The sequence below is a fragment of the Ciconia boyciana genome, chromosome 5, assembly GCF_034638445.1.
Source record: "Ciconia boyciana chromosome 5, ASM3463844v1, whole genome shotgun sequence".
NCBI lineage: Eukaryota > Metazoa > Chordata > Aves > Ciconiiformes > Ciconiidae > Ciconia > Ciconia boyciana.
The window spans coordinates 98,944-121,391 of NC_132938.1; the positions used below are offsets into that span (position 1 = coordinate 98,944).

The window sequence follows — 22,448 nt, forward strand, 5'->3', positions numbered from 1 at the left end:
CGTAGCCGGTCCTGTGTAACGTCAAACGAAGCAGCTCCCCACACATCCGCCTCTCCAGCTGCTCACCAGCCCTCGGCCTCCCCCCGCACGGCGCTCCAGGAAGGAGTTCCAGGCGCTGGCAGCGTGTGCTCACAGCAGGGCTCCCCATGGGGCTGGGCAGACCACAACTCTGCAGATGGGGCTCTCCTGTGGGATGGGACCCCCGGGCCTCCCCTGTGGTCATGGCTGCCTGGTGGGTCTGGGGGCTGCTGTACGTCCAGGACAGGCAGGATGGCCAAGGAGGGGACGTCTCTCCAGCTAATCTGCTGCAGCCTCTGGAAAAGTGCTGGGAGGGAGGGGTGGAAGGAGCAAACCGTCACTGAAGGTTTCTCTTCTGCACCCTCCAGAGCTGGCTGCCCCCCGGCCCCAGGGGTGAGGAGGAGGAGGAGGCTGGGGCAGGGGTGGCCAAGAGACCAGGAACGGAGGGGACTCGGGCAGCCCTGCCCTTTGCTGCGCCTGTGCCCCCTCTGGCTTGCCGTGCCCGGAGAGCCGCTCCGAAGGGTGGCAGCGGCCCCGTCCCTGTACCCGGAGCTGCCGCGGGTCACCCAGGCTGGACGGGGAGCTCGGAGCTCCCAGGCTGGTGGGACCCAGCGCCCACGGCCACGTGGGTGGGAGCAAGGCTCAGGGACCCTCCACGGGCGGGCGGGGAGGGCTGGGCTGTCCGGAGGAAGGGCCGGGGCTGCCCCCTCGCAGGGGGCAGCCCCCCCCCCCCCGCCCGCGGCCCCCGGAGCGGCCCCGGAGCGGCGGGGCAGCCCCCGAGGCTCCGTCCCAGGGGGCCGGTGCCGGCCCTAGAGCGGAGCCCAGCCGGGGCGGGGGCCCCGGTGCGGCCGGCCCCATCCCGGGGCGGTGGGCCGGGGGCGCGGGGCCCGTCCTCGCCGTACCGGCTGCGGGGCCGGGCCGGGGCCGCTCGGCCCGGCCCCGGACAGTTGGGCACGGCGCGGGGCGGGCCGGGGCGGAGAGGGGCGGCACGGCACGGCACGGCCCGGCCCGGCAACGGCTCGGCTCGGCTCGGCCCCGCCGGCACTCGGCCGGACGCTCTCGCTCGGCGGTGCCGGAGCCGCGCAGCCCGCGGGGACGAGAGGTACCGCCCGGGGCAGCCGAGCGGGACCGGCCCGGCGCCGGCGGGGAGCGCGGCTCGGACCGGCGCGGCACCGGCCCGGGAGCGGCGGGGCTGGGTGCGCCGAGCCGTGCCCGGCATCCGCGGAGCCCGTCTGGCCGCGTCGGGACGCGGGCGGGGGTGCGTGTGGGGGCGGCCGTGTGCGGGCGCGGGCGCCGGGGCTGTCGGGCGGGGGTGCCGCGGCGGCGCTGCCGCCTCGCCGGCCCCGCGGTGGCAGCGTGGGGCTGGGGGGCTGCGCCGCGCGGGTGCGCGGGGCCGCGGGCGGCAGCGCGGGGATGAGGGTGCCTCGGGGCGGGCGCGGCGCGGAGCCGGGTGCGAGGGGGCTGGGTGCCTCGTGTGCGGCGGGCGCGCAGCCACCGCCGCGGGGGCAGGGTCGGGCTGCGTGGGGCCGCGCCGTGCGGGGGCTGCGTGAGCGTGCCGGCGTGCCGGTTTCACTGCCCCGAACCCCTGGTTGTCAGAGCGCGTCTGTGCCGTGTCTGTGGGGTGCTGGCGGCAGGGGCTCTGGCTTTCCGTGGTTGTAGGGAGGGTGCCCGGTGCTTGCTGCGGAAGGCTTGCTTTGTGCGCTCTGCCGGCAGCACGGTGGATGGGGAGTGGTGTAATGCCGTTAGCTGTGCCGCGTGTCCCTGTGTGGCAGGGTGAGAGGGTGTGGGCAGTGCAGGCAGCGTGCGTCTCCCACGTGCTCGATGGGAAGGGGCGCCCAGCAGACCCAGCAGGTTTGCGGGGTGCCGCGTCGGGCTGTGCAGCCACACCGCATCCCCCAGCGTGCTGCGTGCGGGCTTCAGGAGGCTTGTTTGCTGAGCTGTGGTTTACAAAGGCCGCTGGAGGATCAGGATTTCCATGAAGACGGAATTTGCTGTAGCCCTTGGAAGAGAGGATGGATGAAGGGATGTGAGGTGTGAGGGCTAGGGGAGCTGGGGGGGCATTCTCGCTTTGCTGCTGGCCCCACATCTTCCCAGCTGCTCTCCAGGGGAGCAGGCAGGCAGCTGAGCAGGTCACCTATTTCCCAGTAGCTCCAAGCAGGCTGCCTCTCTGCTCCAGGGTGCCTGTGCCCCCCCGACCCATCGCCTGCCCCTCAGCCTGTCTGGGCTGTCGAGACCATGTGGCTGATGGCTGCAGTGTCTGCACATTCCTCTGGGGTCTTTCCTTCCTGCCTGCAGCTGGTTCCTCCCGGGGCTGCCCCTCTAGAGCTCAGGGGAGCCCAGAGCAGAGCAGGCAAGCCCCTGGCAGAGCTGAGGGCCTTGCTGTGTCCTGGGGAAACTGGGTGCTGTTAGGAACTGCAGAGAGCTGTACTGTGACCTGCCCTGGCTTAGAGGGTGACAGCAGGGCAGGGGGACATCAGGTAGCCCAATGGGGCTGGACCCAGAGTCAGCAGGGGAAGGGAAGCGCAGTCCTGGCGTGCACTCAGTGCTGTGCCCTAGCTGACACCCCGGACAGCCCCGGGAGCCAGGGTGTGCTGTCCACAGCAGTGTCCCTGTCATTGCCAGGGATGGGGGCATGCAGCGGGATGGCATGGACAGGCACCCTGCCTTCCGAGAGGTGAGGGACAGTGAGCTCCTAGCCAGCGGGAGGTGGGTGGTGTCAGGAGGCGTCACCAAGCCTGTCAGGGTGGCCAGGCTCCTGTGGCGGCCCTGGGCTGCTCCCCCGTGCTTCTGGGACCAGTTCAGCTGCGGAGCCCTGCTGCCCTCCAGACCCTGGCTGTGCTCACCCCAGAGCTCCGATCCCATGGGGTCGCTGCAGGCAGGGAGCCGGCCGGTCCTGGCCCGAGCAGGGCGGGGGTGTCGGGGCTCCCTCAGCTCGTGCACACACACTCCGGGCACGCCAGGGCTGCCGGGAAGCAGGAAGAGCGAAGCAGGCCCATCCAGGCAGCTGGGATTGCAAAAGGGCCAGCGCTGGGCTGTGTGTGCCGGGGCTCTGGGGAGAAGGGGAGGGATGGAGCCCAGAGCCTGAAGCCATGGGACCCACCAGACCTTCTCCTGCCCCTAGTGCTGGGGACACGACCCCACGCTCTCAGGGATGTCCTGGTGTGGGCCTCGGCAGAGTGTGACGATGTCACCCCTTAGCCTTCCCAAGGAAGGATAAACAGAGGGAGCTTCTTCCTCCTTGTGCTGGCAGGTTTCCCAGTTCTTCAGTCGCTTGTGCTGCTCTTCTCTGAGTCCTTCCAGTTGTCAGTGCCTGAGTTGCTCCATGTCCCTGTGCGTGTGTCCGAGGCCACTGGTGAGAGAGCAAGTTCCTACAGCGCCTGCCATGGCCTGGCCCTTCCCTACTGCTGCGGCCTGGGATGTCGTCTTCATGCTGCAAGGATGCCCTGTGCTTGGCTGCCCTAGCACACGCTGATCAAACATGCCAACTTGCCAGGGCCCCTGGTTCACCAGGAGCTGCCCCTTCCCAAGGTCTGTTTGCCATTCACCAGGGTTTCGCTGGGGTGGACCGCTGTCCCTTTGAGTGCCCGGTGGGTGCCGAATGGCACATCAGATTTGAACGGTCCTTGGGAACCAGCAGCCCCCCCCCCCGGGCTCCGGGCACCCCTTGTGGGCACCGCTCACCCCTGCTGGCACAGCTGAGCCCCTCCGGGAGGTGCAGCCCCTGTGCAAGACGCAGTCAGGGAAGCGGAGCGATGGTGGGGGCAGCGCCTGGCCGGGAGGGCTGCAGGCCCTGCCAGGGTGGTTCTGTCCTGGGGGGGCACAGGAGCCCCCGTCGTCCACTGGGACAGGCAGAGCCGGTGGGGCTGGCGTGGGAGCAGGTCGAGCAGTGCCGTGCGTCCTGCCGCTGCGCAGGGCTGCCCTCTGCACCAAAGGGTCCCTGCGCCTGTGCCAGCCTCGGCAGCGTGGGGCCAAGGCCAGGGGAGCGCAGGGAGCGCTGGGGTTTCAGCTGCGCAGGGTTCTTGGATGCCCTGCCACCAGCGCCAGCTGCGCCACGGGCCGGGAGGTGGCTCGGGGCCCTGCATGCACCCGGCCAGGACATTCCTGAGGTTTCCTGGGCAGGAGCGAGGACCTGGGCTGCTCTCCGGCTCCCATGCCCAGCGTTTGTTCAGGGCCAGCCCGTCTTCCTGAGCCTTTCCACTTGCAGTGTGAGTGCTGCTGTGCGTCTGAGCCCACTCACGCGCCGGGGCAGGCACGTTCAGCACGGCACAGCACAGGCTGGCTGGCGGCTCTGGCAGGAGCCCCAGTCCAAGAGGAGACTGTCCCTGGCTGGAGCAGGCAGCTGGCAGCAGGACAGCCGGGGCGCTGGGGCAGGCGAGGCCGGGCAGGACTGTGCCCAGCTCCTGTCCAAGATGTGCGGCAGCAGCAGCCAGGGGACATGCCTGGACACCCCATCCCTGTCCCAGGCGATTCCCGGCTCCCCGCCCTTCCCACAGGTGCTGGCTGGCCATGCCCAGGCTGTCTGCACCTCTGCCTTTTGCCAGGGGATGTGTGTGGTTCCTGCAGATTCCTGGTCCTCTGAAAGCGCCGGCGCTCATGTCCTCCCACTGTACTCCTAGTGGCACCAGCTGTCCCGTGTGCCAATAGGGTGGCAGCTGTCGCCCTTGTGGGACCCTTGCTCTCAGCAGGAATGGCCTGCAGAGGCTGGGCAAAGGGGTGTGCCTTCCCCTGACCAGAGGTGGGAAGGAGATGGGAAATCCCTCTTGGGACTCTGCTGCGTGATGGAGGGACCCCCCCCAGCTTGTCTGTCCCAGCCAAAGAGCCCCAGCCCTGGCACAGATCTTGTGCCGTCCTGCTGTGCCAGCCAGCAGGACCGGGGTCCCTTACGGCTGTCTCAGGGCTGGCCCTCCAGCGGGAGGGAAGGGGCCCCAGGCTCAAACCGGCAGATGCTGTGCATGGATCAGCCCCATCTTCCAGCCTGCAAAGCTGTGCTGCAGCTCCCTGGCATGGCCCCGCCGCAGCTGGGGGTGGGCTCCCCATGCAGGAGCAGCAGGCAGGACCAGGAGCAAAGCCTGCCAGCAGAGCGGGGAAGTCAGGCGGCGTCACATGGCTGGAGAAGAGCAAATGCACTGCTTGCATTTCAGAAAATGGAAAAAGTGATCTGGACAATGAGGGCCCTGTTAGCCTGACCTCCCTGCCACATGGACTCAGAGCACGTTCAGAGGGGGAGATGATAGTACAGAAATGGGGAAACAGCTCCTGCCGTGCCCTAGGGAGCTCACACCGCTAGCCCAACAGCTATCCTAGGTTGGGTGTGGGAAGTGCTGTTGGCCCATGCAGACCTCAACAGGACATTTCACGGGGAAATTCCGAGACGAGTGACAGGAGCTGAGGACAGGCTGAGCTGTGAGGGCAGAGGAAGCACAGTGGGGATGGGGGACGCTGGAGCCTGAGCAGAGGAAAGCCATGACCCGGGAGAAGAGTGCTGAGGGTGGAAGCAAGCTGGGGTTAACGCAGAAATGGATGGCAGAAGTTTGAGCAGGTTCAGAAGCAACTGAAAGACTGCGAGGAAGAGAAATCCACAGCGAGCTTTTAAATACGGAGGCTGAGGTAGCTGAGCTGGGGGTGACAGAGCAGGGCATCAGTGGGACATCACTGCCCTGTCCCAGGACACCTCCTGCCGCTGCTGTAGGGGTTGGGGTCCTGGGCTGGGGGATGTTTGTCGTGGCCTCACACAGCCGTACGACTCTCGCCCCGACCACCACGGTGCCAGGACCTGGAGGCCCTCCCTGCATCAGCTCTTCTGGCTGCATCCCGTGACCAGCTGGACGCGGGACCAGGTGCTCATCTGGCAGGGCTGTGAGACTGCAGGCACACGTGGGGCTGCCCCACGTTGCTGCAGGGCTAGGGCTGAGACCTCGCATCAAGCCAAGCGGTCTCACTGACACCGGTAATTTCGGTGATCCTGTTCAGACTGAGCATACCAGATCCTGGAGGTCGCACTGCTGGGGCTCGGTGGGGACTGGGGCTCGGTGCTTTGCCACACAAAGCCCAAGCACTCTCTCAGGTGCCGTGTTCTGGTCTCTGGTCCTGCATACTTTGTTCCAAAATGCATGGGCTTAAATTTTCCTTGTAGACAAGGATATAGGCTACATGATACCGTTTTACCAGGCTGTCCAGGTCTGTCCCCATCACAGTTCTCCCCACTCCCCCCCATTTCTGTCTTTGCAGACTGTATCAGGAGAGGACTTTTTTCCTCCTCTAGGCATGGTTTTGCTTTGAAAAGCATGTGACGCTCACCACAAAGCCCACTGAATGGTGACTTCCCTGTTGTAACCACATTTTAGTTCCAGCAGGCCACCAGTTTTAATCCACTTAGTAGAAGGTGCACTGATTTTGTTGAGTGCTAATTATTCATTAAAAGGTGGTGCAAGATGAATTGAATGCCTTGCAGTCTCAGCCTGTTATATCAACACAGTTACTCCAATTAACCAAACCTGTGATCTCATAAAAGGTCACACCAGCTTTCTGACATGGGCTATTTTTGCAGAACTGTGGAGATTGGCATTAATTGTGCTGCTGTCCTTTAGCATTGCATTGACCCTGTTGCAAAACAGCCTGGAGCCATCATCTTGCTGGTTCGGTGCAAGTGCTGGTGAAGCTTTAGTCCTTACTCGCTTGCAGCTTTCACAGTCTCCCAAGGTGTGTTACAATTAGCACCGAGAGGGCCCAAACTTTTGGGTCATGTGCGAAGCGATATAGCTCTGAGGATTTATAATGCTTCATTTGGGCGGGGGGGATGTCCCCTCGGTGACCGATGGGCAGAATAAGAAGTGTTTTATTACTGCTGTGAGGTGGTAAACTCATGCCCTCGCTGCTTTCCAGACAGAGCGGAGATGCGGATGGAGCGCTCCTGCCCCTGGCAAGCCCAGAGTCCCCCTTCCCTGAGCCACTGGGCTCAGGGCTGGAGTGGCCCTTTGTGCCCGCCCTCCTCTTTCTCCTGCCACAGCAGGCTGATTAAAAGGTTCAGCAAAGCATTTCCCTGCTGCCTGCCCGCAAATGTGCTTCCTGCTGGGCTTTGTTTTGTTCTCGCAGTGCCAAAGCAGGCAGCTGAGGTGTGGGGAGCCTGAAGCCAGCTCCCACCAACCAGGGCTTGCGGGCTGCCTTGAGCCGGGGCACATTCCTGCCTGCTGCTGTGTCTCCACCTGCGGTGTCCCCCGTGCCCCAGGCTGTGATGGAGGAGAGAGCTGGACCCGGCACTGGTGTGATTACCCCAAGGGGGTTGGTGTGCTTCCCGCCATGATGTCTCGCGTTGGCCTGGACCGGTGTTGTTGGTCCTTGTTACCCCTCACCCTCTCTCCCTGAGCATCCCTGCGGGCACCAGGTGCTCCTCCCAAGGAACTCGCTGCTCTTGGTGGCACCTCCGAAGTGGCGCGTGCCCGAAGTGGTAGGCAGGCAGCAGGGCTGGGCCGCTTCAGGGATTTTTGTTGGTGCGATGGACGTGGAAAAGGGGCTGTCTCTGGGCGCTGTCCTGGTTCATCCTTGCCTTGGGTCCAGGAGGCATTCCCAGAGGCTGGAGGGGTGACCTGGCCTCCATCATCTGGAAAAGCGAACAGAGCAGGAAGGGGCCCGATTCCTGCTTGCAGAGCCTCTGCGGAAGCCCTGCCCCAGGGGCTGGCAGGGCGGTGGGTGGGCCATGCCAACCCCCAGCCCTGCGCTGGCAGCCAGGCCGACGGCGAGGCCCCGGAGAGGCAGTGCTCTCTGAGGGGGGCCCCTTCGCTCTGTGAGGACCCCCTCCTTCCCAGAGCCGCTGCAGGGACCCTGCTGTCACCCCACAGGTGCCGAGGGGCCAGGAGCAAAGGGGCAACACGCGGACAGGCCTTAGTCCAGGGAAAGGGGCTCCTACAGCACAGCACCTAAAGAGCGGCCACCGTCCCTGACGATGCCCCGATACACCCTTGCAATCCCAGCAAACTGGCACGTAGGCAGCAAGCCGTGAGAGAGCGGCCATGAAGGCTTGCAGGGAAGCGTGCTGGCTAAGGAAGCGTGCTGGCACCATGGGGAGGGTCTGCGAGAAGGGTTCCTGCAGCACAGCCCCACGCTGGGAGCACACACGGGGTTTGCATTTGTTTTCCTTCCTCTGTAACCCTGTAGTTAAACACTGGAGTTTTAAATCACCCCTACTTGTGGGTAAGCCAAACCTTATTCTTTTGAACGTTGCCTAATGAGAAGCACAATCTGTGTGAGTGCAGCGTGCAGGATCTGCTCTCGGGGCGGGGGGTGTAGAGCGCAGAGACATATTTCTAGTGGCCGGTCCCGGCGGGGCTCCCAGGTCTGGGGGGCTGTGCTTCCCCGCCTGTGGAAGGGACTGGCTGGAAGGGTGACATGAGGCTGCGGTGGTGGGAGACGGGCAGGTCGCGGTGCCAGCAGTGCTGGGTGAGCATCGGAGCTTTGCCGTCAAAAGCACCGCGAGCCCAGCCTGGAGCAGGGCTGACACTGCCCGTGCAGAAATGCTGTTCCTGGGCTGCCGCAGCACCTGCGGGGTTAAAGTGGTCCCTGAAGGGGTAAACGGGAATGGTGCAGGGATAAATGGGAATGGGAAGGCGGCTGACAGAGAAGTGTTTTCACCATTGTTTGCCGATGAGGCCGGTGCAGGAATACCACATCTCCCTCAGGTATTCGGGGAGCCACAGATGTTATTGGAGGGCTGGAGAAATGCCGCACAGAGAGGAATGTGAAAGGCTCCAGCGGCCTTGCTCCTTGCAGTGGGCAGGAGCGTGGGCTGGCAGCCCCTCACAGCCAGCAGCCGTTGCTCTGCTCGTGGTAGATCAAGCTCCTGGATGGTCCAGCCGGGCTTTCCTCGGGCCCTGGTCCTGTTCCAGCTCCCTCTGCCCTGGCAGCCGATCCCCCTCCTTTCCAGCTGACTCTCCTGGGGGTGACGCACACCCCTTTGCCTGTCTGCCGTCACTGCCCTTCGACGCAGGAGATGCGACCCAGCGGTGCGGTGGGTTTTCGGTAGCAGCCATTCACAGAGGGGCGCGAGGTGCCAGGGAGGCGCCGGGCAGAGCCCTGGCCGATGGCAGCCCCGGGGGTGCAGGACTGGTGCAGGACACTGCATGCAGGAGGCACCGGGTGTGCAGCAAGAACGGGGTGGCTCCGGCCGGGGACAAGATGCATGGGCCTGCTGGTGCTGAGCAGAGCTGCATGCGAGCAAGGGGTTTAACCAGCACAGGTCTGGATCGGGAGAGCTGGTGTTTCGGCACAGCTAGTCCATCCCACATACCCTGATCCCTTCTGCCCTTGCAGAGCAAAGCCGCCATGGGAAGCTGCGGCACGTGGGCATGGCAGGAGCTGCTGGTGCTGCTGAGCAGCGTGTGGCTGTGGGTGGGCAGCGCCCAGCCCACCCCCCCGGGCCCCACACACACCCCCGGACCCCAGCTGAAGTTTCGCCTGGCTGGCTACCCACGCAAGCACAACGAGGGCCGTGTCGAGGTCTTCTACAATGATGAGTGGGGCACCATCTGTGACGACGACTTCACGCTGGCCAACGCGCATGTGCTGTGCCGGCACCTCGGCTTTGTGGCTGCCACTGGCTGGGCCCACAGCGCCAAGTACGGCAAAGGCGTCGGTAAGAGAGGGGCGGTGGGCACAGCCCCCCATACTGCATGGGCTGGGGCCAGCCTGGCTGTGGCTGTGCATCAGCCTGCAGCCATGGGGTGACGTGCGTGCCACAGCAGGTTTGCGTGCACTGACGGGGGCATGGGGGAAGGCAGGTCTTGTGTTTGCTGAGTGCCCGGCAGTGTGTGTGTGCACGTGTGCGTGCGTGTGCGCATGTATGCACGTGCAGAGTGGGCTGGGAAACTGCGTGTTTGTGTGTGAGTGGCTGTGCGTGTATCCAGGGCATAGGGTGGTTGCAGGCATGCACTCAGCAGTGGGGCTGTGCATGCCCCTGGGTGGTGCAGGGGGCCTGCAGGTCCGGGCTGGTGTGGGCATAAGGCGCAGAGGTCTAGCGGGTTGTGCTGCAGGTGAGATGCTGTGCGGACCCCGGGGCGCACGTTACATGGGGGCTTTATGTCTGGCAGAGCAGCCCCTTGGGGAGGTGGAAAATCCCCATCTGCAGATCCCCCCCTCAGGGCTTTACTCTTGGCGTTTCGCCGGCCTCAGCTTTCTGCCGAGGGAGGGCTGCCCCCAGCCCAACATCCACACTCCTGCTGTACACCTGCGTGGTGCCGGCCGTGCTCCACGGGCACCTTCCCTGCTCCCAGGGGATGCTGCGTGGGCTTGGCCCCCCCTCACCCCTGGCCCTGCTGTTTGGCAGGGCGGATCTGGCTGGACAATGTGAATTGTGCCGGAGGTGAGAAGAGCATTGGAGACTGCAAACACCGGGGCTGGGGCAACAGCGACTGCAGCCATGAGGAAGACGCGGGTGTCATCTGCAAGGACGAGCGCATCCCAGGCTTCAAGGACTCCAACGTCATCGAGGTGAGGAAGCTGCTGGCCAGGGTGGGCAGCCAGTTCTGCCCAGGATCCCACAGAGCCAGCTGCCAGGAGCCCTGCCGTGGGGCAACCCTGCCGTGGGGCAGCCCAGCCTGGCCTCAGTCCTCCCTGAATAGTTAGGAGGCAGCTTCCCCACCGCATACTGGCAGGCTCCCATGTGCAGCACCAGGGCACTCTGTCGGTGCCTTCCCTCAGCCCTAGCACACGGGCTGTCCCCATCTGCCCATGAAGAGGGGAGCGTGCTACCCCACTGCCCTGGCTTCCTGGACCTGCAGTGCCCCTGAGTCGCGTGAGCACCCGTTTCCCTGGGGTGCACCCAGCCCAGCCTGGCTCTGGGGCCGTAGGGAGCAGTCGGCACTGCGGCAGGCCACCCTGCAGCAGGCACATCCCTCCCCTGCCCTGCATGGGAATGCGGTGCTGCCACGGCCTCCCCCGCAGCCGCTTCCCTCAGCAGCTTCTCCGGGCCAGGGGGTCTGTCTCACACCTCTGCAGCCTGTTTTCTTCTTTATCCTGCCTGCCGGGGACCCTCGGTCCCAGACCTGCTCCTCCACGCCACACTCCTCTGGCACACTTGGCCTCTCCCTCTCATTCTCTCTCTCCCCTCCAGGCTCTCTGTTTCTCAGACCAGCTCTCATGGCTGCCCTTGTCTTCCCAGCTGTGGCCCCTGTCCACGCCAGCCACAGTGCCTGTGGAGGACGAGGCTGTGCTCAGAATGTGGCTTGGCTGTGGGGACATGGCACAACTCTGGGCACGGGACGGCAGGTCTCCTGCGAGGCAAGCGGGGCTGGGGCCATGTCCTGCAGGATGTGCTCAGTGTCCCGGAACCCCCTGCTGCCATCCTGCTCTGGGTGGGTGCCTGGGTATGGGGCTGTCTGGGCACCCTCCCTCTGGGTGCAGGGTCCCGAGGTGATGGGACGGCAGCGCTGGCTCTCCTGGCTGTGCTCCCAGGAGATGCACCTGGGGGCCCAGGGGGACGTGGGGCACTGGCTGCACAGGATGGGGTTAGGTCTTTGGCCACCCAGGGCCATCAGATGTGGCCTGCAGGGATGCAGGACCTGGCCGTCCCTGTTCCCCACCTGGGACCGGGGACCCCATCTCCTGCGGGTGCCTGCATCCTTGGGGCATCCCTGGGAAGGGGCTGGCAGGTAGCCGGGGCGGCAGGGCGCAGTGCAAGCCTGGGCTGACCTGTGCCCTGCAGACCGAGCAGAACCACGTGGAGGAGGTCCGCCTGCGGCCGGTGGTGTCCGGGGCCCGGAGGCAGCTGCCGGTGACAGAAGGCATCGTGGAGGTGCGCTACAAGGATGGCTGGGCACAGATCTGCGACGAGGGCTGGGACAGCCAGAACAGCCGTGTCGTCTGCGGCATGATGGGCTTCCCTGCTGAGAAGAAGGTGAACAGGAACTTCTACAAGTGAGTGAGGCGAGCAGGGAGCCTGCTGGGCTGGGGTGTCGGAGCAGAGCTGGGGGCACGGGGCTGGGGCAGGGCTGGGGGCAGTGCCAGGGACACGGGGCAGTGCTGGGGGGACAGCAGGGGGCCTTGCTGTTGGGCATTGTGGCTCCCCAGCATCCCTCCCATCCCCGTTGCTCACCGGTCCTAGCCCCAGCTGGCCATATGGGCGCTCGCTAACCAAGCCGGGGGGCTGTGGCGTGGCTGGGGGGCCATGGCTGCCCACCTGCCCCATGCACTACCGCAGAGGCCGCTCCAAGAGGGCAGCTTTTGCTCCCTGGCAGTGGTGCACCTCCACAATTCCCTCTGGCACGGAGTGCAGGGGTCCCTGTGCCGAGGGGAGGCTTGTGGCCAAGCCAGGCAGGGATGCTCCAGCAGCACCATGGCCCAAGCAAGGGGCCCAGGGGCGCGGGCGCGGACACGCTGCCCGTGGCGTGGTGCCCGGCGTGGTGCCTGGCGCTGCACGTGCCCCTGACCGGGCAGCCGCGGTGTTGCTCCTGCAGGCGGTTGAAGCGTGCAGCCAGGATGAAGGGCCGGAGCCTGAGGCCAGGCAGCAGGTAAGGGGCCAGGGCGCCCCATCTGCTGAGCCCTTGGCAGAGCTGGGCTGTCCGGCCCTGCCGGTCTCTGCCGTCGGAACGGATCCTGGCGCAAATGGATCCGGACGGAGCAGACCGAGGGCCCGGGCTGTGCTGGGCAGGCAGGACAAACCGCACCCCGGTGGGACCTGCCTGTGCGCACCGGGGTCCCCCATCCCCCACGAGAGACAATCCTTCTCCCAGGCTGGCCGTGCCCCAGGCAGAGCAGCCCCCATCCTGCGCACCAGGCAGGAGTCCTGGCACAGGGGTCAGGGTCTGCAGCACAGACCCATGGTGGGCAGGATCCCCTGGGAGGCACAGAGAGGGCTGCGGTGTCCTGTGCTGCAGCCCCATGGGGACCAGGAGGCCTCGGAGTGGAGCCATCTCTCCTGGCGGATAGGGAGGGAGGGCTGTGGAAATGGGCTGCTTTCTGCAGAAAGCAGCAGTGGGGAAGCTGGAAAGGCTGCACGCCCCTCCATTCCCCGCAGGGTGTGCTGTCAGGGTGGGCTGGCGTGGGCGTGAGAGCACTTGCTCAGCAGCACTGGCAGTGCTGGGCACCGGTGTGATGGGCATGGCAGCGCTAGCAGTGCTGGGCACCGGCGTGATGGGCACAGTGTGGCAGGTCTTGTCATGAGTGCTGCATCTGCTTGGGATCTCTTGCACCCTCTGCCCACTCACTCTTGCCACCTTTCTGCCAGTCCCAAGGGATAGTCTGGCTGCCCTTTCCCTCTGTCCCTGAACCCTGCTGCCAGATTTAGTGGTGGGTGCAGTGAGCCAGAGCCCATCCTCTCTGGGCTATGGCATGGCACCTCTCGCCCGAGTCCACTGCTGAACAGAGAGGTTGCTCTGCCCCCAGCGCATGACCTTGCTCTGGTCCCACCACCTTACCTGGTGCCGAAGGTGCCCAACACTCTGGACCCATCCTGAGCTCTTCATCGTGACACTTCCCAGCTTTGTGTCCCCAACAGGCATCCTCGCCAGCCTCTGCAGCCATGCCTGTGCTGGTGATGGAAATCCAGATGGGGTCAGCCTGTGGGATCTCCTCAACCCCCCACCCACAGGTTCTGCTCACTGCAACGTGTTGTTGCTTGGTTTGGTGCTGACTGCCCCTTTTCCAATGAGTGGGTATTTCCCCTGCAGCACTGGGTGAAATGTTGTGTGAAGTCCATGAAGCTGCGGTCTGCTCCCTTCCCTCTGCCTAGAGCAGGAGCTGTCTCCCGAAAGCCACGCGCTGATTTGCTGGGGCTGATCAATTTGGGGCTGCACGGCTGTAGTCATACATGGGGTCACAGGCTAATCCAGGCTGGAAGAGACCTCGGGGATTCCTGGTCCAACCCCCTGCGTGGAGCAGGGCCAGCTGTGGGTCAGCCCAGGACTTCATCCAGTTGGCTTTTGAAAACCTCTGAGGATGGAGATCCCACAGCCTCGTGGCCTCTGCTCCAGTGCTGAACAGCCCTCATGGGGAAAAAGCTTTCCTTACACAGAGTCTGAACCTCACATTGCCAGTCAGGCCTGTTTTCTTTCGTCCTCTTCCCTCCCACGGCTGCAAGAGCCGGGCTCTGGCTCCCTGACAGCCCCTTGCAGGTGCAGGTCAGCTGCTGCCAGAGCCCCCTGAAGCCGTCTCGGCCACCGGCTGGAGCAGCCCCGCGCCCCCGTCTCTCCTCCAGCCCCAACTGTCTCGGTGGCCCTCCCCAGAACTCGCACTGCTTAGCCGCTGTCTTTCTTGTACTGCGGACCCAGAACGGGGTGGAGGATCGAGATGTGGTTTCATGAGTGCAAATGGGCGCTGATGTCCTCTGTCCAGCCATTTGAATCCCGGTTCCTGGCGGTCCCGTGCTGTGTCCTGGGTCTCGCTGGGCTGTGCGGGCTGACACGAACCTGCTGCCAGCCAGTGGGGTCAGCTGTCAGGCTTGGTTTTGCGTTGTCCCTGGGCAGGGTGTTAGTCCCCTGCCCTGTTTTGGGGCACTCCGCTCTTCACTCCTTGTGGCCCCTGGGGTTTTGGCCCTGCTCGGCATCTTCCTCCCCAAGCGAAGCAAAGCATTTGAGCGTGTTGGGACCATACCTATGTCACGTGTGCGCCAGGCCCCAGGCAGCCTCCTCTTCCCCGCACCACTCAGTGTGCGCTCAGGGAGCTCCCCTCGCTGACAGTGGGTCCCTGCAAGCCTGCAGCGAGTCTCACCGTGCCCCGTGGCACTGGGGAGAGCACCCGCCGCCTGCACTGCTTGCTTGGTGCTGTGCTTGCTGGGTGTCCTGCTCCCCTTGGAGCATGGTGCAGTGATGTTGTCTGGTGTCTGGACGAGGACATGGGCACACCTCACTTCTACCCAACAGATCAAATCGTTGCCGGTGGTGTTTGATCTTCTGCTGTGTGACAAGGCAGCACAGGATGTTGCTGCATCCGGCACAGTTTCCTGGTGGGATGTGGGCAGGAAACTGCATCATTGCTGTGGAGGGCAGTTGTGTCACATTGCTGGCAGCAGATGATGCCATTGCACCCATGCGTGACATGAAGGGGACGTGCATGAGTCTCCCTGGGAGGCCAGTGTGCCCACTTCAGTCTCCAGTGGAAGCCGGGGCAGGCTATGCTCCCTGTGTCACTGCAGCTGGTGGAGGTGACAGCCTGAGGCCCCGGGCTCCCTGATGGTTGTTTTCTGTTTTCCAGGCTGGCCTCCAAATCTCAGCCTAAACAAAAGCGCAGAGAGGACGTAGGGTCCAAGAAGAGGTAAATGGCTCCAGTGGAGAGCCTGAGTGCCAGGAGCCCCGCTCAGGGCCGCCGGAGCTGTGCGTGTCCCCGTGCTGCCGGGGATGTGGGGCAGGCAGCCAGCGAGGGGTGGGCACCCTGCAGGCACAGCGCGTCTCTCCCTGGGGGACAGCGCAAGGAGCACGGACAGCGACTGCAGCGGCAGGCAGGATGGCCATCGACACCTCCGCCGCCGGCTGGCCATGCCGGTCGTGTCTCAAGGCTCCTCTCTCCTTGCAGGCTCTTCACGGAGCGGCAGCAGCTCAACTACCGCCTGCACTCTGTGTCCTGCACGGGGACGGAGGTGCACCTCTCCATGTGCACCTTTGAGTTCTACCAAGGCAACGCCTCGGCCGCCTGCGGGGCCGGCATGCCCGCCGTCGTCAGCTGCGTGCCTGGGCCCCTCTTCGCCACAGGCAGCGCCCACAAGAAGAAGCAGCGCCAACAGCAGCAGGGCCAGGTGAGCTCCACAGGGAGGGGGCCGAGTCCTGCGGTGGCCCACAGCTGGCCGCTGCAGGGCTCTGTCCCCTGGGACGCACCCGAGAGCGAGCGTGCGGGTCCCTGGGTGCCCAGCTCATGGAGCAGGAGGTGGGGACGGTGTTCTGTCCCTGCACATCCCAGGAGTCACGGCCAGCAACCTCTGTGCTGCACCGTGTTGCGCCACACCATGCCATGCCATGCCACGCTGTGCTGCACTGTGGTGCACCATGCCATTCAGCACCGTGCCGTACCGTGCTGTCCCATACCATGCCCTGACCCCACTCCCCTGCAGCCGCGGATCCGGCTGAAGGGTGGTGCGAAGGTTGGCGAGGGCCGCGTCGAGGTGCTCAAGAGCAGCGAGTGGGGCACAATATGTGACGACCGCTGGAACCTGCTGTCAGCCAGTGTGGTGTGCCGCGAGCTAGGCTTCGGCAGCGCCAAGGAGGCCCTCACCGGGGCACGCATGGGTCAAGGTGAGGGTGCTGGGGTGGAGGGGCTAGGCATCGCCCTCCTGGGCCTGCAGATGAGGCACTTGTCTGGGCGCAAGGCTCTGCTGGGCTGGGGGAAGCCACAGCCGGGCTTGTCCGGTGGGCGCCTGTCTGCTGGTTGCACATGGTGCAGGGCTTGCCCCGAGCATCCCCAGGGGACCGCGGCCACTTGGCCGTGCTGCCCTGGGCAGCAGCCGTGGGGGCCAGGAGTGCGCTGGGCTCCCTCGGCGCACACCAAGGAGCGACGGCAGCCATGAGGACAGCATGGCCGTGGCCGTCCCTGTGTCACTGGGCCCTGAGCCCCGCTGTCCCCCTGGCAGGTATGGGGCCCATCCACATGAACGAGGTGCAGTGCCTTGGCACCGAGAAGTCCCTTTGGAGCTGCCCCTTCAAGAACATCACGCAGGAGGACTGCAAGCACACGGAGGACGCGGCCGTCCGCTGCAACATCCCCTACATGGGCTACGAGAACCTGGTGCGCACCATGGGGGGCTGCCAGCATCCGCAGGGCCACGGTGCCTGGCGGCTCCCAGCGTCGGGGCTCCCGGAGCGGGGTGCTGGGGGAGGGCCCACGGGACCTGCTGTAGGACGGCCCATCACCTCTCCTCCTCTGCACCCCATCGCACCCCACACATTTCTCCCTGGTCTGAGGCAAGGGCTGCCCTGGGGGGCTTGGGGATTTTGCGGGTGGGAGTTCCAAGCTGCCCCTGTGAGGAGAGGGGTGGAAGGGAGGCCATGGGGGACTCTGGGCGCCCTGTGGTGCCCCGCTGTGTGGGGTGGTGTGGGGCAGCCGCTCCCTGCTGCTCTCCCTGCTGCCTGCCCATGCCAGCTCCCCAGCAGAAGCACCAGAAAAAATATTGCTGTGGGCCAACCAAGAGATATTTTTTTTTTTACTGATGATGAAATGAGCAAATGGAGCTGCGTGTTCCTGTTTGCCCTGGCCTGTCATTTCATCCACTTTGGGCTTTTTAATCATTTTTAACTCTGTCATAGCTGTCATTTCTGAAATGAGAATGCCATTTCAAAATGAACCATTTGCTTGCTTTGGTGAGACAGTTCCCAAACTCACAAGCAATTTCTTGGCCCCAAACCCACCATTTTTGGCGAGTTCCCTGCTGACCAAAGCTGTGCCTGGCTCCGCTCAGCTCCTGGCTGCCACCTCCCCGCATGCCCCGAAGCCCCCGGCCCAGGGCCCATCCGGGCGCCGCAGCGCAGCCCTGGCTGTGCTGGGAACGGGGCTGCTGCAGCCGCTGTGGGACGGGGGCTGGGCAGGACCATCCTGTGGGACGCAGCCCCAGCAGCAGGAGCATCACTTGTGATGACGATGGTGCTGCCACTACCTCTCTCCGCAGATTCGGCTGAGTGGGGGCCGGAGCCGCTTCGAGGGGCGGGTCGAGGTGGCGGTGGGGGCTGGTGACGGGGACCAGCACCGCTGGGGTCTGGTCTGCGGCGAAGGCTGGGGTACGCTGGAGGCGATGGTGGCCTGTCGCCAGCTGGGTCTGGGATTCGCTAACCACGGCTTACAAGTAGGTGCCAGCGCCAGTTTGGCCAGAGCAGCGAGCCGCCACCACCACTGCTCCGCGGGGACGGGGACAGGGACAGGGACAGGACGAGACGGGGTGGGAGGTGGCACGGCACGGGGTGCCTGCTCACGGCCCCAGGGCTTCCCCGCAGATCCGCCTAGCCAGCGGGAGGACGGTGTTTGAGGGCCGCGTGGAGGTGAAGCGAGGCAGTAAGTGGGGCACAGTGTGCAGCGATGGCTGGACCACCAAGGAGGCGATGGTGGCCTGTCGCCAGCTCGGCCTGGGCTACTCCTTGCATGCAGTGACGGTAGGTGCCGGCAGGGAGGCCCTTGGTGACACCTCGGCAAGCACAGGCACCGGCGCTTCCCTGACGGCTGTGGGGGTATATGGGGGCAAAGGGATGTGGCAGCTCTGTGCGGTGGGATGGGACCCTTGTGGGCAGCCTGGGTACATGGGCAGGGCTGCGCCATGGCTGGGTGCTGGCTGCAGCCTGGGCACGCGTGAGCCAGCTTACCCACAGCAGCCAGCCCTGCCACCCAGGCTGTCTCGCCCCCTCCCCAGGAGACATGGTACTGGGACACCAGCAATGTGACAGAGATGGTGCTGAGTGGGGTGAAGTGCGCCGGCCATGAGATGTCCCTGAGCCACTGCCAGCACCACGGCACCAGCCTGAACTGCAGGAACACGGGCACGCGCTTCGCTGCAGGCGTCATCTGCTCCGAGAGTGAGCGGTGATGGGGTCTGCAGGTGGTGGGGTCTGTGGGCAGTGAGGTCTGTGGGCAGTGGGGTCTGTGGGCAATGGGGCTGTGGGCAATGGGCTCTGTGGGCGGTGGGGTCTGTGGGCAGTGGGGTCTGCAGGCAATGGTGCTGTGGGGCCAGGGGCTGCAGACAAAGAGGCTGTGAGCAATGGGACTGCGGGCAATGGTGTTTGCAGATGATGGGGCTGCAGGATCAGCCTGTGCCCAGCCGATGGGGAGGGCATGCATTCCCCTGGCTGGCTCAGCCCTGCCCGCGCCGGGTGCTCGCCCTGTCCCTGCTGCCTGCCGAGCAGCGGGGCGGCCGACTGTCCCTGAGCAGCCGCCTGCTCCCCAGCTGCCTCCGACCTGCTGCTGCACGCCCCACTGGTGCAGGAGACGGCATACATCGAGGACCGGCCGCTGCACATGTTGTACTGTGCCGCCGAGGAGAACTGCCTCTCCAGCTCGGCCCGCCTGGCCAACTGGCCCTACGGGCACCGTCGCCTGCTCCGCTTCTCCTCCCAGATCCACAACAACGGCCGCGCCGACTTCCGCCCCAAGGCTGGCCGGCACTCCTGGGTCTGGCACGAGTGCCACCGGTGCGTGCACAGCACAGGCAGGGACAGACGTGCAGGCAGGGTAACAGCCTGGGGCGGGGGGGGGGGGCAGGTTGGGGAGAGGGTGATGGTGCTGCTGGGGTGGGCTGGGTGAGGGTGACGCCGGGTGAGGGTGGTGCTGGGTGAGGCAGAGGCTGCGTGAGGCACCTTCTGCTGCCCAGTGTCCAGTTTTGCCTGCTTTGGCTCGGGGCTGTCCCTAGAGGAGCGGTGCTGGGGCTGGGGACCCTCGGGGGGCAGGGACGGGGCTGCAGGCTGTGCCCTGCAGCTGAGCCCCCCCGCTTGCCTGGGCCATCTGGCTGGGGACAGCCGTGTCCCCTCCCAGGGCAAGACTGAGCTCTGCCCGACCTTGCCGCACTGCAGCCTCAGAGCAGGGGCTGTGGGGACGTTCCCCAGCAGCGAGGGGCCGGGTGGGGGGCCTGCCACAGAGCAAGTCTCCCGTCTGCTCTGTGGGTCTCCTCCGCCCCGAGCAGCCCCTGAGCTCCCCAGTGTCCGGGCACTGGTGCAGCTGGGGTGCTGCGGGCTCCCTCTTGCAGGCACTACCACAGCATGGATATCTTCACACACTATGACATCCTGACCCCCAATGGCACCAAGGTGGCGGAGGGACACAAGGCCAGCTTCTGCCTTGAGGACACTGAGTGTGAGGAAGGTGGGTGCCGTGAGGCTTTGCAGCACCGTCCCTGCCCATGTCCCTGCCATGGGGCTGCCTGTCCCCAGCCACTGTGCACACTGGGGCCAGGCGGGGGCAATGCGGGGGCTGTGCAGAGGGCTGTAGCAAGGCCAAGCCACGCTCTTTTTCTGCCCGCAGACGTGGCCAAGCGGTATGAATGTGCCAACTTTGGGGAGCAGGGCATCACTGTGGGCTGCTGGGACCTGTACCGGCACGACATTGACTGCCAGTGGATCGACATCACTGATGTCAAGCCAGGCAACTACATTCTGCAGGTGCTGCAGCTGAGCCGCCCCAGGCCCCTCTTGCAACTCTCCCCCATGCACCCCCACCCGCTGCCCCTGCACACCCAGCTCTCCGTGCGCCCCAGCCACCAGGCCCTCTCTTCCCTGCTCTCTGAGCAGGCTGGAGCACAGTGGGGCTGGCGGGGCGTGTGCTGGTGTGGGACAGTGCCTGTCCTCGTGCCCAGAGATGCGCAGGACTCACGTGGGAGCTGCTCAGGCACCCGTCAGCCCAGGTTTTCCTGCTCTGAGCCACACTCCTCACGGGCACACGGTGCACAGTGACAGGGCCACCCTGCCACAGCAGCAGCCACCGGCTACTTGGAGCCCTCAGCACATCCCGCTGCAGCTGGGGAGACAAGTCCTGCCAGGGCTGGGGTGCTGCGGGCCATACCGCAGGCAGCAGCTCTGCCAAGGCCGGGAAGGCCAAGCTGACACGGTGTGGGGCTGCAGCACTGCTGGGTGTGGGGCAGGGGGCTGCGACCCTCACTGTCAGTGCCCCACAGGTCGTGATCAACCCCAACTTTGAGGTGGCAGAGAGCGACTTCACCAACAATGCCATGAAATGCAACTGCAAGTACGACGGGCACCGCATCTGGGTGCACAGCTGCCACATCGGTAACAGCCCTGGGACGCGGCCCGGGGGGGCAAGGGCACAGCAGGGCAGGGGGTGTCCTGGCAGGGGTGGCCCAGGAGGAAGGCAATGAGGGGGCTGCAGTAAGCAGTGGGGCTGGGGGCAGGCTGGGGGGCTTGTGGTGGGATGGCCGGGCTGGTGCGGGGAGGCAGGGGCTGGGGTCCAGGGGGCAGCTGCAGTGGGAACGGAGGCGCTGAGGGGGGCAGGCGATGTGCAGCACCGGAGCCTTCAGCTCTTGCCCTCTGCCCACCCAGGCGATGCGCTCAGCGAGGAGGCCAACAAGCGGTTTGAGCAGTACCCAGGTCAGCTGAACAACCAGATCTCGTAGGGCCCCAGCCCCTGGGGAGATGGGCATCTCCCTCCCTCACCCCACACAGGTGGGAGGAAGCTGCCTGGGGGGCCAGCGGGGAGTCCTCATGCCTGGTAACGCCACCACCGTGCCCTGCTGGGGACTGCCCAGGACTCTCACTGTCACCAGCTGCCCTCCCCCACCTCGGGGAGCTGGTGCTGGAGGCACTGCACACCTGCACCTCCCAGCCTGGGGCCACCAGCCCAACCACTGGCCAGAAGACTCTGTGCCCACATCCCCTGGGCTGCAGCACACGGGTACGGCCCAGGAGGTCCTCTGCTCCCAGTCCCTGCCGTCCCAGCTGCACCCCACCTCCTGCTCCCCCATCCTGCCCTGGTCCCTCTCACCCCCACAGCCCTCCCTGGGGCTCTGCCCTCAGCCAGCCCCAGGACCCACCGCCCACGCAGGGACTCGCACCCCTGCACAGCACCGGCTGGGCCCCAGGGAGCCCCTTGTCCCCTGGGGACAGCGTGGATGTCCCTGCCCTGGCAGCACTGCCTCCAGCTGCCCAGCAGCAGCTCCCACACCCATCTCTTTGTTGTAATTTTATTTTCTCTATAAAGCTGTCAGTTCTATTTCCCCAACGGCTGCTGGCTCTTCTCTGGGGTGGGACGAGGAGCCTGGCAGGACTGGGAGGCACAGCGTGGCTCACACTGCAGGGCTGGCTGGCATACTCTGGCACAGAACGTGGGAGCTGTCCCCCCGTCCCCTGCACCCACCTCCAATAGCCATGTGGAGCAAGGAAGCTCCCCCCTGCCCCCGCAGCCCTGGCTGGGCAAGGACCATGCCCACACCAGTACCCCGGCAGCTGCCTGCACCTCCCTCAGCCAGTGCTGGGCTAGAGAGATGGCACCGGCCCTGCTGGGAGAAGCCCACGCAGGTGAGGAAAGGGCCAGCAGGCGCTCAAGTGTAGCTGCTGTGGCCTGAAGCAGCCCCACGGCACTGCGCTGGGGGGCCACCCTGGCGCAGCAGGGACATGGTGGAGTGCTGGTTCCCCCAGACCAGATGCAATGCAAATGTTATTGAGCAGAAATCCCACCATGGGGCTGTGACCCACGAGGACTGCAGTCTCGCAGCAGAGATGGGCTGCCTCGACTGGCACGGAGGGAGCAGAGCCCAGCACAGCCAGGAGCTGAGACACTTGGGGCAGAGAACAAGGACGTGACACGAGGGCAAAGGGAGGGACACCCCAGCTCCCGCAGCTCTCGCACCCCAGCCGGACACTCTGGTCCCCTCTGCAGCACAGAGCAGCGCAGAGAGGAAGCTTCAGCCGCCTCCACGTCGCTGGGGGACAGACCGCTCCTCCCTGCGCCCGGGGAGGAGGAGAGGGGCAGCCAGCGGCTGGGCTGGGGCAGGCCCTGGCTCCAGGCAGTGGAAAGCACTGCGGTCAGCGCTG

General features: G+C 65.3%; 1 protein-coding gene and 1 pseudogene across 7 annotated transcripts; both read left to right on the forward strand.

Moving 5' to 3' along the window:
- The first annotated feature begins 175 nt into the window (after positions 1–175).
- Positions 176–1,795, forward strand: LOC140652025 (uncharacterized; annotated as a pseudogene).
- Positions 976–21,632, forward strand: LOXL3 (lysyl oxidase like 3). 7 transcript variants are annotated; one of them, XM_072861972.1, is made up of 16 exons: positions 976–1,120; positions 9,322–9,643; positions 10,334–10,497; positions 11,711–11,922; positions 15,196–15,255; positions 15,514–15,733; positions 16,046–16,226; positions 16,562–16,716; positions 17,594–17,767; positions 17,916–18,071; positions 18,326–18,488; positions 18,857–19,100; positions 19,652–19,767; positions 19,927–20,063; positions 20,576–20,687; positions 20,958–21,632. In XM_072861972.1, the coding sequence occupies exons 2-16, from the start codon at positions 9,334–9,336 to the stop codon at positions 21,029–21,031; spliced, it is 2,478 nt and encodes an 825-aa protein (XP_072718073.1). In that variant the 5' UTR covers positions 976–1,120; positions 9,322–9,333; the 3' UTR covers positions 21,032–21,632. The 7 variants fall into 7 exon arrangements, with proteins under 7 accessions (XP_072718073.1, XP_072718076.1, XP_072718077.1 ...); XM_072861973.1 differs by lacking the exon at positions 976–1,120 and adding an exon at positions 1,127–1,276; XM_072861975.1 differs by lacking the exon at positions 17,916–18,071 and having other exon boundaries at positions 977–1,120.
- Positions 21,633–22,448: the final 816 nt, after the last annotated feature.

Bases quoted from the DNA above. Each gene is read 5' to 3' on its own strand.
- LOXL3 (XM_072861972.1), top strand. From the start codon at position 9,334: ATGGGAAGCTGCGGCACGTGGGCATGGCAGGAGCTGCTGGTGCTGCTG. The intron at 11,923-15,195 runs GTGAGTGAGGCG...TCTGTTTTCCAG, and splicing joins GTGAACAGGAACTTCTACAA to GCTGGCCTCCAAATCTCAGC. The intron at 18,072-18,325 runs GTAGGTGCCGGC...CCCCCTCCCCAG, and splicing joins ACTCCTTGCATGCAGTGACG to GAGACATGGTACTGGGACAC.